At 39.6% G+C, this 16441-nt stretch overlaps 1 protein-coding gene across 1 annotated transcript; it reads right to left on the bottom strand.

Moving 5' to 3' along the window:
• Nucleotides 1-1628: 1628 nt before the first annotated feature.
• LOC145985582 (zinc finger MYM-type protein 1-like) lies at nt 1629-3206 on the bottom strand. The gene has a single exon (XM_083119652.1). It carries the CDS (start codon nt 3204-3206, stop codon nt 1629-1631), a length of 1578 nt encoding a protein of 525 aa, XP_082975778.1.
• Nucleotides 3207-16441: the final 13235 nt, after the last annotated feature.

The raw sequence follows: 16441 nt of genomic DNA, 5'->3' as shown, positions 1-16441 counted from the left end.
AGGATTTGAAGCGCCGGTAATCGAACACGGGACCCTTATCTGTCTTGGTTCTCGCTGAAGCAGGACCAGATTTAGGGGTTAGGGGTTGGGGGGAACTACAGTATCAGATCTTCATCTGCAAAGGCTCCCCTGCCCTACCATAACTAAAGATAACAGATACAGTTTGTAAGGGGGAGTCCAGGATGCTCTTAATCTCAACTCTCCAGACGTGAGTCCAGGCTTGACCGAACTGCATTTTAAAAGGCTGCACCCTTTCGAGAATGCAACTGCATTCAAATCAAAGATGGACAGTAGATAGGAACGATGACAAGGTATGAGTAGGTGTAGGTGTGCGTAACAGTTGTCACGTATTATAATAATAGCTTGGCCATGCTGCTGGTGAAGAATCACGGACGTATTTACAAAGCATGCAGCTTGTTAGCATAATTTAGATGTTTCTCACACTAACATGCTTGAGCTTCACGCGTGTTTACATCATTCTTCGGTATCGGGAATATTAAACTGCAACGTGGGAGTGAGGAAAAAAGAATATTGTTCAAATGCTACTTACGCAGATGACGCCATCGTTGCATTTCGTTTGAGATAGCTCACGGAGAAATTTAAGTGTGTTGGATCCCGTCTGTCGGTAAATCGGCTACAATCTACCAACATTTCTTAGGAGTTCTAGAAAGAAAGAAAAAGCATTACATCACTAACATGTATCCATTGCAACTACATAGACCCTAAGACATTGAAAAAGTTAGTGGCGGATGAATGATATCTCTTGACAGTAGGCTACTAGCTGAGCAGGAGCTCTGAGAACGTGCATCGTAAAATCGAGACGAGATAGACTTATGTCCGATACTGTCATTCAAGACTTTGCTGCAGATTTTCAACATTCCACAACCTTCTTTCTTTTTATTAATTTTAGTCTGCGACATATGCAGACATACCGGTGCAGTAGGGCGAATCACCTTGTGATTGCAAAGTTAATTAATTGGTAACAACAGCGATACTCATCAGCGTGGATACATTCAGAATAAAATCCAGTTTTCAAGGGGTGCTATCGTGGAAACCAGTAGCGAAGCGTAGTCTTACGAAGGAGGCAAGCAATGTTTCAGTACAACAAAACATGTAGTACAACGACATGCCGAGCGGAAAGATTCAAGGTTTATAGCCTCATTTACCCAGTCGCTGGATTTGTCAAAATATCGTAATAAAGTGACTGTACTAAAAATAAACCATATGATCCGCAAACGTCACATTTACTTTTTAAAAAAAATCCAGGTAACGTTATTCATATGATATTAAACGTTTTGCATATGCGAACTTTCCGCATACGACTAAAGGGAGACGGAATTTCTTACTTACTTATTAGTACCTTTATTTGTTCATTATTATTTAATATGGTCAAACGGTGACCAAACCGATTTAGATAAAAAAAAAATGGGAATCATTTGTTTATTTTACGCTGCATGATGTAATTTAGTATTTTTGGGCACCCTAAAAACCGCATTGGAGTAACTTAAACACTAAATAAAAAGTTAAACACAAACAATAAAAAAATCATTTCAAAGCAAAGAAACACATGCATAGACGATGTACTCACCACAATAAATTTCAAACTCTTGGTCCATTGGATGCCACCCTTAGTGACGATATTCATACTCCATTCTTCTTTTCTTCTCTAGAAAATGTTTAAGCACACAATCGTAAAATTTAGTTTCATCCATTTTGAGTTCCTTTAATAGTTCCTTCTCAATGGACAAATGAGCAAGGGCTGACAACCTTTCCTGACCCATGCTGTTCCTGGCGAATGTCTTGATACGTTTCAGCGTTGAAAACGATCTTTCAATTGACGCTGTTGTGGCTGGTATAGTCAGTACTAGCAGACACAGTTTGTGGAGTTCGGGCATCACTTGTTGTAATTCGTTGTTTACAATGTACTTCAAGATGTCCTTTACACTCTTATTGCGGAAACAATCCCGAGAATAGGCAATACTGAGCTCGGTGTGCAACAAGGTTTTGTCAAAATGCTGGATGTACAGTTGCATAAGCGATGAGAAGGCAGTTTCTGGAAATGTAGCAGCATACATGCGAAATTTCCCGCTATCGAGCAATTCAACAAATCGTAGGGCCTCAATGTTTTCAAAACGTGAAGACAGTTGGCTTATGATGTTGTCTATAACTTCACAATATATACGTTGGTACTGAGATTTTGTGTCGCCTACATTGTTCCTCTTCCTTCTCGGCTGTGGTACTCCTGCAATATCTATTGTCCTTGTATAAATTATGTCAAATTGTTCTCGTTTCTTGGTAATGTCACTTTTGACACTTTCAATTTCTTTGAGGCAAAATCCAATATCCATAGTTTTTGTTTGCAGCACATTAAATAAATATCCCGTCAAGGAAAATATTTCCCCAAACAAGAGAAGAAAAAAGTTGGTTTCGAAACTATCCAGGAATGCCAAGAAACCACCCGCAGAAGAAATTGTTTCACTGTCCCAGTCTTGTGCATTGCCAATAATGTCCTCAAACATTTCAATTATCTTCACTCTATTTTCGGAGGTTTTTTGTACAAGCCGTTCACTGTAGTTCCACCTGGTCTGAACCACTTCAGGTAACCTTGCTTTAACTATATCGTCGAGAGCAGCATTTCTTTTTGTCGAATGCGAAAAGAAAGAAGCAAGGCCACTAAGCGTCGAGAAAAACACTTTGCATTCACTAATGTTGCTCACTGTTTGAGAAAGTACTAAATTTAAGCAATGTGCAAAACAGTGAACAAATATTGCACTAGGGAAAATCTGTCTGACTCGTGCTTGTGTCCCCGAGAGATCCCCTGCCATTACGGCTGCCCCGTCGTATGTTTGACACACCAATTTTGATTCCCAGCCTAGTTTTCGAATTGTTTCAACAACGTGGGCAGCAATTACAGCTGCAGTTCGGTTCCTGCTGACATCCTCAAACCCCCAGAAACGCTCAACAATTTTTCCTGACTTCGTCACGTAACGAAACATCGTCGAAAGTTGCGATTTCCATGATACGTCCGAGGATTCATCGATCATAATAGCTACGAACTTGGTTACACTTACCTCGGCCTTAATTGCGTCCGTTATGACACCACTCGTGCTTTTAATAAGGTCATTCTGAATCTCACTTGACAAGCCAGTAAATGTTGTAGAATTCTCCAAATGACTTGCCAGCAAAGTATCAAATTCTGCCAACATATTTACAAGTTCTACATAATTTCCAAGGTTCAATGATGCCTCACTTTCATTGTGTCCCCGGAATGATAATTCTTGACTACCAAGAAAGGTTGTTACACTTGCAAGACGCTTTAAAATATCGCGATTTTGACGAACAACTTTGTTATGGCGCTCGATTGTTACTAGTCTGTGGTGATCCAGAGCAAAATCCACACGAGATTTTCCGAATTCCTTCAGAGTTAAAAATGCCCTTATGTGAGATTCTGCTTTTTCATGTCTCTGTAATGCATTGTGCACGTTATTCAGATCACAGTATCCCTCACTTGACCACACGGAGTTCGTCTTGTGCACGGCGAACAATACGCATGGCCAACAGTACAACCTACTGCGTGCTTCACAACCTGCTAGCCAAATAAACTTGTGGTACAAATTGCTTTGGAAATGTCGCACAAAGCCCCTTGGGCTAACTTGTTTTAAGTCCGGTAAATGCGGTGTTGATCGACCCCCTTCCACGATTTTCATTTTAACACTTATCTCTCTCGAGCTAAACGAAGCAATTTTCAATTGCTCAATAATACACCCGCACTTCACATCAACCGTTCCTAAATACGCGTTCATTCCGATAAATTCACAGCACAAAACACGAAGCAACAAACACTCACACTATCCCACGCGCTTTCCACAACTGCAAATGCAAGCATCCACACAAGATCACTTTGAAAATCTCTGAAACAACAGAAAGTGATACCAACCTATTTCCTTAATTTTATCCGTCACAAAGGAAAGATATATCAGTTTGGAGATAAAAATTACGCGGAGGAATCAGAATCATTTCAGCAGAACGAGTATGTACATTAATATTTAAGTAATAAAGTGTCATTCAATGGCGTGCCCGGGGCGAAGGGGGGGGGTGGATGGTAGACATAACCCCCTTTTGGCCCAGTATATCTAAGAAAAAACGTCAAAGGAAGGAAAAGATGACAAAATGGGGACCGTAAAAAGACCCTGGGAACACCACTTGCGTCATAATAATAGAACTTAAAACATATTCGGGCCTCCCCGATGGCGCAGTGGTAGTGTCGTCGCCTTGTAATCAAGGGGTTCCGGGTTCGATACCCGGTGGAGGCACAAGTGTTTCAGATCCCATTTTAAACTGTAGGTCCAGTCCCGATTAGCCTTACTGTGCATAAAGTGGACTTAAAACAACAAATCAATCAATCAATCATTAAAACATATTCTTGTGCTCAAAATATGCAGAATGTATACGATTTACTTCTATGCCATGTACAAATATCAGTAGATAGTTCTTTCTCAGATAGCTTTATTTTCACCCCAAGTTTTATTCAAAAGCAGTCAATTTATTGATTGTAAAATTTGTGAAAGAGCTCATTTGAATTACTGCGTAAATAATTTGGCAGTTGCAAACACTGGTATAGCTCGACCACAAGGAAAAAACCTTCTATCAAAAGCGTTCGCGCATCTTCCCTGCTGTTATTTGTGCTCGGGGCAGTGTTGCCAGGTCAGACTTGAAAAAATCGGGAGATTGTTCCTTGGGAAACCAGCAGATCTGCTACAAAATCCGATGATCTAATAGTAGAGGTTGAAGGACCTTCTCGGCGGCGGCATAGGCGTGCGCACTGGGGGGCAATAGGATGTCTGCAGATTTTTTCCAGCGAGGGGGAAACAATGTATTTTTATCAGGCGGGTAAAAGAGGCATATTACCCCGTATAATGTTGCCCTCTCAGAAAACACCACTTGAGTTTGAAATTATCACGTTCCTACATCCCTATTATAAAAATGGATGTAAATTACTGTGACTGAAATCAACTCATACGTCTGAAATAATAAGTACTTTTATGTCAACATTCATTTTCCTGAAGGGGAGGGGATGGCGACCATCCTTGCACTTCCTTCTGGACGTCCATGCCGCTTTATAATTTTGTAGAAAATTAAGTATTTAAGTATAGAATAGTATATTAAGGATAGTTAAATTAAGTATTTTCAAGCCGATGAAAGTTGGAAGCAGCTACGGGGGAGGGGGTGCATTATTTCCTTTGTAATTGAACTATGCCGCTTCGTTCTCTAGCAAATTTCTTGTTATTAACACTCACATTCTTTATTCGTCAGTTATGCTGCCTCTATGTTGCTGCATTTAATATATAATAGACACACACACACACACATACATACATATACAAAATAATTTGCCCACGCTACGAAGTCAGTATTTCTACTTAGTAAGTCAAGGATGTTTCACTGTGTTTGTGTAACTTCATTCATTTCATCAGTTTTTCATTCATCCATATTGTCGTACTTACCCGTAGAGGCACAAAAGCGACGTAAAATAATTAAAATAGAAATAGATTTTCGGGTGGAATAAAATACAAGCATCTAAAAATAGTAATGTACATGGACGTCCGCAGGATTTTTTCCAGGCAGGGGCAAGGAAGGTATTTTTTTTCTGAGGGGGCAAAGAAGGCACATTTTCTCCAATAATAGTGTAGTTCCCTCAAAAAACATTGCTTAAATTTCAATGTATCATATTCATGCAATAATTAACACACATTATTGCAGCTGAAATGAAATTATATGTGAAAAATATATAATTTTTGGTTGACTTTCATTTTCCAGGGGGGCCACGCCCCCCCCCCTTCGGGACGCCCATGGTAATGTAGTAATAGTAATAAAATAATAATAATGTCCTAGCACATCGTTTGGCATAATTTCACAGTTCAAACAGCACTTTTCATGGCTGAGTGGAGTTCCACTCTCCCCTCCATATTCAAGTAAGGTGACCAGGAGACTTGTTTTTGAGCAGGCCGTCGGAGGTGCCATAGCAATAGTTTATTATGGAATCCTACCGAGAAATCAATAGGTCTGGCAACACTGACGTTGGCCGCTCTGAAGGCTCCTTCCTCCTGTCTTTTTCCCCCACCCGCCAGCGCGATGGGGTCTGCGCAGGTTTCTTTCCTTGTGGTTCCACTATAGCGGTCAACACTTCTGGCGTAATTTGAGCTGGACCGACCAGGAAGCAGGGTGCAGGACCAAGGTACGTCCAATCTTCCCTCCCTCCCTGAGAAAACTCTTCACGGGGGTGCAGAAATTCCACTGCCCCAACTCCCAATGTCAACTTTTTTTACGCGTTTTACATTTCGCGAAATCTAAAATAATTTGTAATATAATATGATATATATGGAATTTAGAACAGTGATAATAACTTCTTTTAGTTATTTTATGACTAACAATTATTATTATATTTGCGATCTTGTTTACGTGTTCATGAAGACAAATATTCGTTACTAGTTTTTGCTGGCAACGTACCCATAGATGAATCCTTCTGCTTTCGGTTGAACTCGGCTATTTTCGGGAATCACGCAAGCTCGGAAAGCACAGCTTTTTGTAGAAGCTTTGTGGACGGGTTCCACCAGAATTTCACGCTTCGCCATGTGACTCCTTCGGAGGCCTTATTTTCCCGCAGAACGGCTGCAAGCATTGAGGCTGGTGCTTGCTACAGAGCTGCTGGGGGAGTTTGCGGCCGCATTTTTTCGCGAAATCGAGTGCGATGGAAACTAAATACGGTTAGAACATTAAGTACATTAAATGATATTCGAATTATGCAAGCAGTGCTTGCATTGCTTGTACTATATCTTCGCCTCTGGTGGAAACAATACGTAAAACAGAAAATAAAAAAGAACTTTAAAAAAAAAGTTGTTTGCTTTAATGTGGCTCCCGCGTAGCCAAATGGTTAGCGCTTTCGCCTTTGGTGCGAGCGCTGTCCCGGGTTCAGTTCCCAGTGAGAATTCCAAAATTTCGGCGTTGACCCACTGTAGTGAGGACAATTTATTTTGGAGCTACTTGAAAAGAAGTAGCAGTCTCGAAAGTCTGAAAATATCGTCGATGGGAGTGGATGCGCTCATCACTCGTCACCAGTGGAAAGAGCGCTCTCGCAGGCAGGCCTTTGCCCTCGGAGGGTTGTTGAGCATGGAGTTTGCTTTGTTTTCCATCATGACCACTATGCGCTGTGAAACGTGCGCTGACGCGCTGTGTAGGTCGGCATATATGATACACTTCGAGACAAAAACGAGACATTCGAGACCGAGAACGTCACAGACACATACGAGACGGGAGGAGTTGGCAGTTTTTGCGAGGAGTTCAAGTTGTTGATATAAAATTGGTTAAGTAGCGGCAGTGGTACTACTAGGCAATGGTAATAGTGTAATAAATTATTATTATCGTTATTGTAATTATTATATCCTTGGGGCAGAGATTTCTATTCGGCACAACAGATAAGCGAATATCTGGCTGGCATAACTATTATTCCTTAGATTCTTTCAGATTTTAAACCAACAATACACCGAAATATATAGTTATTATCATATTTTGTTACAATAATTTTTCATCAAGAAAATTCTGTACAGAAACTTTAGTCACGCGAAATTTATGTTATGTGACGTCACACATTGAAAAATCTTATTTTTCAAATTGGAATTAAGTATGGAATATGAAAACATCATGTTCTGACCAGGTTTGTACATTTTACACTGCATTTTTCAAGATAAGTAATTTTCGCCTTCGTTATTCGGCTGAAATACTGATTAGCTGAAGTCTATTTCACAAACGTAAGCTATGTGCTATTTTTCAAATAAATGAAATTAACAATGTCGATTTTAAAGAGGAAGGGATTGACTGGCCTGTTCGGTCCTTGTCCAATTCGCGACGCCCATGCCGAAAGATAACTGAATTCACATGAAGATGAATGCTTTGGAAGTAAATGTAAACAGAGCTAAAGATTTTTCAAGACATTGAATATCAAAGTCGTTCCTCTAAATGCAATATACAGACAATGCTACTGAGATGTGCCCAAGCTCTCTCTTTTGTTGGTACAGTTTAAAAAAGTTACATGTATGGAAATATGTTTCGATTTAGCGCTGACTACTGAAAATGAAACCACCCTGTTGAGGCATTCATTCCTCGGCACCCCACTGCCTGCTGGGAGTATTGGAAGGAAGGGGGTTCAGTGACAAGTAAATGAATTTGTAATTCTGAGTTATAGCTAATCTACAGACAAACGAGCACGGAACTAGACATATCAGCTCATCACGAGGAAACAATTACGAAACCTCGAGGTCGATAAATTGTCCTACCTCATCCGAAAGAACAGCCGCCTCATATCTTTGAAAAATATTACCAGGTAATACAATGTTAATGCTCTTACACGTTTCAAACTTTAACGTGCACGCAATTTTGACGTAAAAATTGAATTTCTGTGAGATGACCCACAACAAAGTGCAAGGGCATTTTCCCGTTTCCGACGAGCCCACGAGAGAATCGTGGACCATGATCACTACAAATTGAAGGTTTCTTTAGATCAGCCGGGTTGCAGTATTGATGATAATTGCTGGGTTTCGCAGCTGAATTATCCACCAATCATGCATCTTCTAGATTTTGTGTGTGTGAGTGAGCATTCTCCTGACGAAGGGAACGTGGATAAGGAATTTGGGAGTACAATACTTAATGATTCATGTACAAAGGTGATCGATCAACATGTTCAGGACATAAAAACAGCTTAGACGTTGTGAAAAGATAACGGTTTTCTTTTAACAATGGGATGGAGTTGTGTTTCTGCTGTACTAGCACAGCTGACGTGTGTTCTCATCAGTTCCCGTGGTTGGAAACGACTCTTGTGCACAAAATTGACTAAACTTGGTTCTTGTATTTCAGCATTCTTTCTCAAGTTGTCTACACTGAGAGGTTATTGACTTTCCCAGAACTCTGTTGAAGCTTGTTTCTGTTGTGAACTTCAGAATTCTGGAGGCTCGATAAAAGCTTGAAATATAGGGTGTATCCAAAGTTGGGGGTGTCACTAACGGTGAAGCAGTTGTGGTATACGAAATCCATCCCTTCGATTATTTTCTAGAAACTTGTATTTAGGGAGCTCCGGGTGTTAGAATATATTCCAAAATGATACGTTTATCTCACTATAGATAATACATTTATTATTATTGAATTTCGGAAAACGTTGTCTTACAAGGCATCCATCACAAGAGAAAAACATTTTAAGACAAGAAACAACTATATTATAGAAAAAGAGAATGAGAGAAATAGAAGAAAGGAAGGAGCAAGACAAGCACAGAGATACATTTTGAGAAAAGAATGAAATGAGGCTGATATATATATATATATATATATATATATATATATATATATATATATAGAGGGAGAGAGAGAGAGAGAGAGAGAGAGAGAGAGAGAGAGAGGAAGAGGGGAAGAATGAGTAAGAATTTGCCCCTTTATTTTAGGGAGAGAGTAAAATGACCCTTCTTGATCGTTACAAATCTAGTATATAATTGAAACAAAATAGCTTTTCAATCTTAGAACGATTGGTAATGTTGCCGAGTACTTCATTAACACATATGCGTACAAGAGAAATAAATATTCTCAGTGGTGTCACCAGAGTGTAATAAATATTTTCGGCATTAGTAGTCTGCACCGGGTGTGCCAGAGTGGGCTAAAGCCCACCATGAAATGGTCTTAGCCCACCTTCCACTCGCAGACTAATCCAAACGCCAAACCTAAACCACCCGTGACTAAGGATTGTATCGAAACGAGACAGTCCCGAAGGGCAATTCTCAGTCTTGTCTCGAGTCTGGAAATATATATAGAAAATAGCATCGTGCCACTGAACACATTTTCACAGCGCATAGAGATCATAGAGTCACACAACTTTTCCCCTCTCGTTTCGACGCTACTACTCCTAGAGGAAGAATAGAATTGTATCCTCAATATACAGGGTGGCTCAAAAAGTCACTTAACACTCCCGGTACAAGGCTACTGCAGCGCGCAACATGGAAATGGTGATGGCCAATCGTTATCAGGCCAAGGGGGAACCACATTGACGCCAACCGCGTGGTCGGTGGCTATCTTGATGTCAGCCATCTTGAATTCAACTTCAGAATTTTAAATGGGAAGGTGGTGATATGATGTATCAAATCAGGCTAGAATTTCACGAGAAATGCATTGGTGGAGGTTTTTTCAACGTATCTTTAATCAGTAAAAAGTTATGACTGAATTCTTGTAGCAATTTGCTGCTTTTCGAGGTGTTAGAAAAATGTCTTAAAATTTGTTTAGCGCATCGGTAATGCATCGAGATCAAAGTGATGTCTAGGGAGAGAAGTTCGCATGCCATTCCACACGATTTTAATCGGATACATCCACGAAGAGCTGCGCATTATGAATGGTTGTCGCGAGCAATTTACAGTGTGATGCTTCCATTGAATTAAAAGTCCTTCACAGTGACAAGGCTAATGTTTATGTTCATATGGAAGTTCATAAACAGAATATGTGACCCTTGTCATCTGATAACTAACTTGGGACAGAAACTGCTTCACAACGTTCCCATAGCGTTCTGGTGTTTATCCCTATTGAAAAAAAAACTCTGTAAAAAGTGCCTTCTTCCATAAGCAAGGATGAAAAAACCTGTTTATTTAACAAATCCAAGTAGCCCTAAGCATTTAAGGTTCCATTAATGGAAAATTGACTAACCAATCGTGTTGCACACAGCACACCACACCATTAACTTACCAGCACTAACCATTCAGCATTGATATGTCGAAAATGGGTTATCAGATTTCCTGCCTCAATAAGATTCATAAATAAGTAAATTTGGCTTCAATAGTTTCCGTCTCGTGTCATTCTCGGTTCCGTCTCGACAAGTATCGAAGGTCTGATCTTGTCCTCGCCTCGATTTTTACAAGGCCGCCTAGGTTCCGATCTCGTCTCGGTTCCATCTCTACCTGGGATAATTTCCCTCCAAATAGAAGCGACGAGCGAGGAAATAATCTTTCGGTGTTGTATAATGACCTGATAAAACAACAATCGTGTAACACTTACTGGAAGGATTTCCTGGCTATATTTTTGCATACAACAATCAGGAAAAGTGAAAGTACTGATTGTACTAAATTGTGTTAACCTGAAGAACTCGAATTAATAATAAATTAAAATCTCATTATTTTCTCGTTTTCCTCTCGAGACTGAACTGTTGAAGTGTTCTTGCCGTTCCGATTTCCTTAAAGAAGATGTCGCCAAAGCTGAAAGGTTAATGTTAACGTTAATTCACCCATGGTGAATCGAAAGCTAATGAATTTCAAGGAAGCATTATGCATACAGGTACGTGTAGGATGGGTTGTATTCAGTGCTTGGCCTTGGGATGGTTCCGACACAGAGACGAGACCTTTCGATACTTGTCGAGACGAAACCGGGACTTAGTGTTCAAGATCCTGCGTCTCGTTCGAGTCCTTGGAAATGTTTGAAAATTTTATTTGAACCAAATTTACTTTACTATACGAATTCTACAGACATTCTAATCACATATCTGCTTTATTACTTACAGGTAAGAGAAACTTAATTCATTAATGGCAACTTTGAATTTGTGCTGGTAGGTTGCATATATTAAGGATAAAATTTCTCTTTTCGAGTGTTCGTATCGTCAAAAGCCTCCATACGCTACGAAAGCTTACGCGGTGACACACTTTGTGTGCCTTTTATTTCTAGACTCGAGACAAGGCCAATACTTGCTTTTCGAGATCCAGACGAGAATGAGACGGATGCTTATAAGTTGAGACGAGACTGAGAACGAGACAGACATTTACAACTCTAGACGAAATCGAGATTCTCCAAAGTTTTTTCTCGTCTCTTCTCGTCCAGTCCTAATGTTTAAAGTGCGGGGTTAGACAGATGCTATAGATGTTACAAATGACTCATCTAGTCTTGTTTCCGGTTCATGTCTAGAACCATATAAGTTGTCCGTTTAACAACTACGTTGAGTAACGCGTATAACAGTGTCTTTCCCGTTTCGCCTTATCAGCAGAAAAAATCTTGGTGATCAACAGGGGACAATTTTATTCGAAATAGGAATTCCCGTTTCTTCAGCTGAATATTTCTTAGCTCGCTGTTTTCCCTGAAGTAAACGCATAGTGATTTAGAGTTGATAGACAAAGACCCAAGGAAAGCCACTGGGGAGTGAAATAAACACACCCAGCCAAGCAAGCGAACAACACAAGTCGAGTATAAAACCGTTCTTATGGCACTTTATGGCAAACTGATTTACTTACTTAAACACCCATAGACGCGGAAGTCGCTGTTTGAGAGTCCCAGAAAGACCAGCGTCGGGGCAGCATAAAACGTCCTGAACATCAACGCATCGCTGAGAGCAACATAAACGCTGGAAAGAAAATAAGCATGACCTGAAGTCCCTCGCGCAATTAATTTCTGGGCTAACTCCCCTTCCTTGAGTGAAGAGACGCAGAACCACAGAGGAAACTTGGCGTTCCTCTATCTCTGACCGATACGGATTGTAATGAAATGTACATATTATCTACTGGTAGATTTCTACTCAAGTTCTGGTGTCCTGTGGGAATGTGTTGATGCATCTCAACACCGGAAATTCCTTCACAGTACATTTGTATTTCTTTTTAATGGGTATCGTCGTAGGATCATATTCAGCGGGCACCCATGAGAGCTAAGATTCGGATCCCACTTTGAACTGTAGCGCCAGTATCGATTAGCTTATCTGAGCGTAAAGTGTACTTAAAATAAATTTTAAAAAATGGGGTTCAGCCCCATCTCGAAAACTCGAAAAAATGCATTTATATTTTTTTATGAACGCAAAGTAACATAAACATAAACGTAAAGCTAGCCGTGCTAGCTAACATATAGTAATGTTTCTTCCACACTCCAACAATATTAATCTTAGGGATGGTATCGATACGAGACAAGATGAGAATTAGCACAGTCTCGTGTCATATCATCTGATCTCGAGAATACACCACTAAAGGGGGGGGGGGCAATCTAATTTAATGATTTTGACGTGGATTAGCGGATTTTTAAAATAATTTTATAGACGCATAGATAAATAGTTACTTTTTTTCAGAAATATGTATTTGTCTTAGTTAATAATTGATTTTAAACTTTGGGTGGGAGTGGGAGGAGTTACCTCATCTTCCCTACAATCCAGTTGCTTTCTTACCCTGCGCCCCCCTCCCCCCACCCAGGAAAGGAGAGCCCAGTATCTAGATATTTTGACGCCCTAGGCAGTAGTGTTGCCCACGGGACAAGACGGGCCAGGCTTTTAAAAATTCGAGACGAGACGGAGATTGATCATGTGTCCCGAGACAAAACGAATATTTTCGAGACGAGACAGCATTTCACAGCATTTCCACGAGACGAGACAGGCCAAAGTCTCGTCTCGTGGGCAACACTACTAGGCAGGATTGTTGAGGTTTGGCGTCCTCCCCCTGCACTACCAAGAACCGACCGACATCTTATGTGAGTCCTTCGATATTTTCTTTTTAATCCATGGTTTGTGATATTTACATCCTTCAAATTTTGAAATGAGGTAACAAAGAAAACCCATTAAAAATAATATACATCATATTTAAAGGGTCGAAGTTTGCATCTCTGATGTTTTTTTAAATACCACATTTAAGAATATTTCAGTTGTACTTATCTTAGTGTCTGAAGAACATTAAAAACGTACCATTACTACTACTTTAGGGAATGGAAAATTCCAGCATACCTCTGGCAAGTGTAAAAGTGTAATTTTTTTCCGTCGTATATTCTGACTTATTTGTTTTATATATATATATATATATATATATATATATATATATATATATATATATATATATATATTCTTTGAATGGCGCCCTAGGCTTCAGCCCCCGTAGATTATACCTCGCTAGGGAAGGGATGAAATGATGAAGCAAACTTTGTCATTCATTATTATGGAGATAGGAGATAGACACAAATTTTCTATCTTTTCTACTAGTCTAAATGTAGAAAGGCCGGTAATTGATTCTAGTAATCAGAGCCGGATTTACGTTCTGTACTCTCAGGATGGAAATTTATATGCACAAACTATATTATTACGGGACCCTTGTTTTAATATTTATTTTTTACACATCCTAATAGATTTTGCATAACATTTCAGATTCTGTTTCTTCCAATTGTGATTATGTTGTATTTCTTCCATAATCTGGTCAGATATTCTTAGAAATCACGAATATTTTTGAGGCAGTACCACAGCAACTTATTGAATTGAACTAAATGGTTGTTTTAAGTTCACTTTATGCACAGATAGGTTAATCAGGACTAGACTTACAGTTTAAAGTGAAATCCGAACCACTGTGCAATGTACCTCCACCGGGTATCGAACCCGGGACCCATTGAGTACAAGGGAACGACGTTACCACTACGACATCTGGCACAGAAACTTTAGGATTTTTAATAAATGCTCTCTTTAACTGAGCTAAATACGGTAAATTTAACGCCCAAATAACCATAAATAAATTGTACTTTTCTAAAAATTTTGGGGGGAACCAAGAAATGTGTGGATAAATTACTGTAATAGCCTATGTCCAATAAATGTGAGTTTTGAGAGGTTACATATTTGTTCTACTCAACGTATAGAAGGAAACTTCTACTGTATCTAGTGTAATATTTATCTACTAATTAGCACATGCAATATTAAGCTGAGCTGGGGCAAGTAAACAATTTCCCGGCTTCCCTTAAAGTTTAAGATTTTCTTTACTTTAACAAATTTCTCTAATTATTTATCGGGCCAAAACTCTAATTTTGATGTTGGAATCTCTATTGTTTGTACCTGGATGCTTTACATTTCATTAATTGAATTACATCTGAAGTACGCTTGTCACAAGGTAGGCTCGCGTTACTCCAAGAAACGTCTTAACAGGCGCGAGGTCGCCCGACGTGTACATTTCTCAACCTCCACGGTGACAAGGCACTAGGCTGCCCGGCGCACCGTAATTACTTCAAAATAACATCCAGTACAAACTACCTTTTTACCTGTAAACTGGACACCAAGGCACTAGCTTGCCCGGCAATCCAATCTCGCCTTTCTTTTGAACGTTCGAAACACAAAGCAAGAACAGAGAGCTACATGGTATTTATACATGGAATAATACGAACCTAAAAATGCATAATAAATTGATTTACACTAATCACACATATATATGTTTATACACTTGATTACTCAATTAATTAACATATTAATAAATATTACAATAAGAAAAAAAACACTGTTGCCCTGACACGGGGGCAGGGTAACAGATTCCCCCTCCCCAGCGTTACAATTCAATCTGAAATGTAAATTTCAGTCTGTGTGAATTGTCTTAATTAGAAACCGTGTATTTACATGCCTAGAATGGAGAAGTGGTTAGCACATCGCGCTACGACGCCTGGGGTCCCGGGCTCGAAACTCGGGTTGGGCATGGGCGTTTGTGGCTGTCCATTCATCAATTTAATAATTTCGTCACTCATCCCGATCTTCGCAAATTAGCCAAAAGTGGCACAAAAGACGAAGTAAAATAAAGCAAATCAATCAATCTTCTGGGCTCATTTCCACGAGTGGCGCCGTCCCGGTATTGCAAATCGATCACTTCCACGAATATATGTATATATGTGTGTGTGTGTGTTTGTGTTTGTGTTTGTTTGTTTGTTTGTTTGTTTGTGTTTGTTTGTTTGTTGTTTTTTTATATTGTGTAGTAGTTCTGGTGTGTGTGTGTTTATATTGTGTTATAGTTGTGATGTGTTTGTGTGTGTCTTGTGTAGTAGTTGTGATGTGTTTGTGTGTGTCTTGTGTAGTAGTTATGCTGTCTAATGTGTTTGTGTCCGTCTTGTGTAGTAATTGTGCTGTCTAATATGTTTGTGTTTGTCTTGTGTAGTAGTTCCTCCATTCATATCGGGGGTTAGGCGTAGAGCTGACAACTCTGCACTGTAAAAAGACATGTCAAGAAACAGAAATATAAGGCCATGGATGTTCCCAAGGTAAAATATTCCGGAGGTAAAATAGTCCCCCGTTCGGATCTCCGGGTGGGGACTACTTTGGGAGGTCCCTGGACTAAGGATAAGGTCTACGTTAGGAATAAGGATATGAAATTAGGCACCTGGAATGTTCTGAGCCTTTACCGGCCTGGGGCATTTCAGTGTTCAGTTAATGAGATAGTCAAGTATAAATTAGATGTAGTAGCTGTCCAGGAAGTTAGGTGGCCAGGAGAAGGGAATTGTAAAACTAAAAATTATACTTTTTTCTATGGTGGTACTGAAAATCATAATTTTGGAACAGGCTTTTTCATAAATAATAGAATTATCTCGGCTCTTAAAACAATAGAATTTATTAATGATAGGATATCATATGCAGTTTTACAGGGTAGGTGGTGTAAAATTATTTTAATAAACA

This window comes from Lepisma saccharinum, chromosome 3 (genome assembly GCF_977018435.1).
Source record: "Lepisma saccharinum chromosome 3, izLepSacc3.1, whole genome shotgun sequence".
NCBI classification, from domain to species: Eukaryota; Metazoa; Arthropoda; class Insecta; order Zygentoma; family Lepismatidae; genus Lepisma; species Lepisma saccharinum.
Note: the sequence above shows the minus strand (reverse complement) of the source record. Positions and strands in the feature narration are given on the sequence as shown.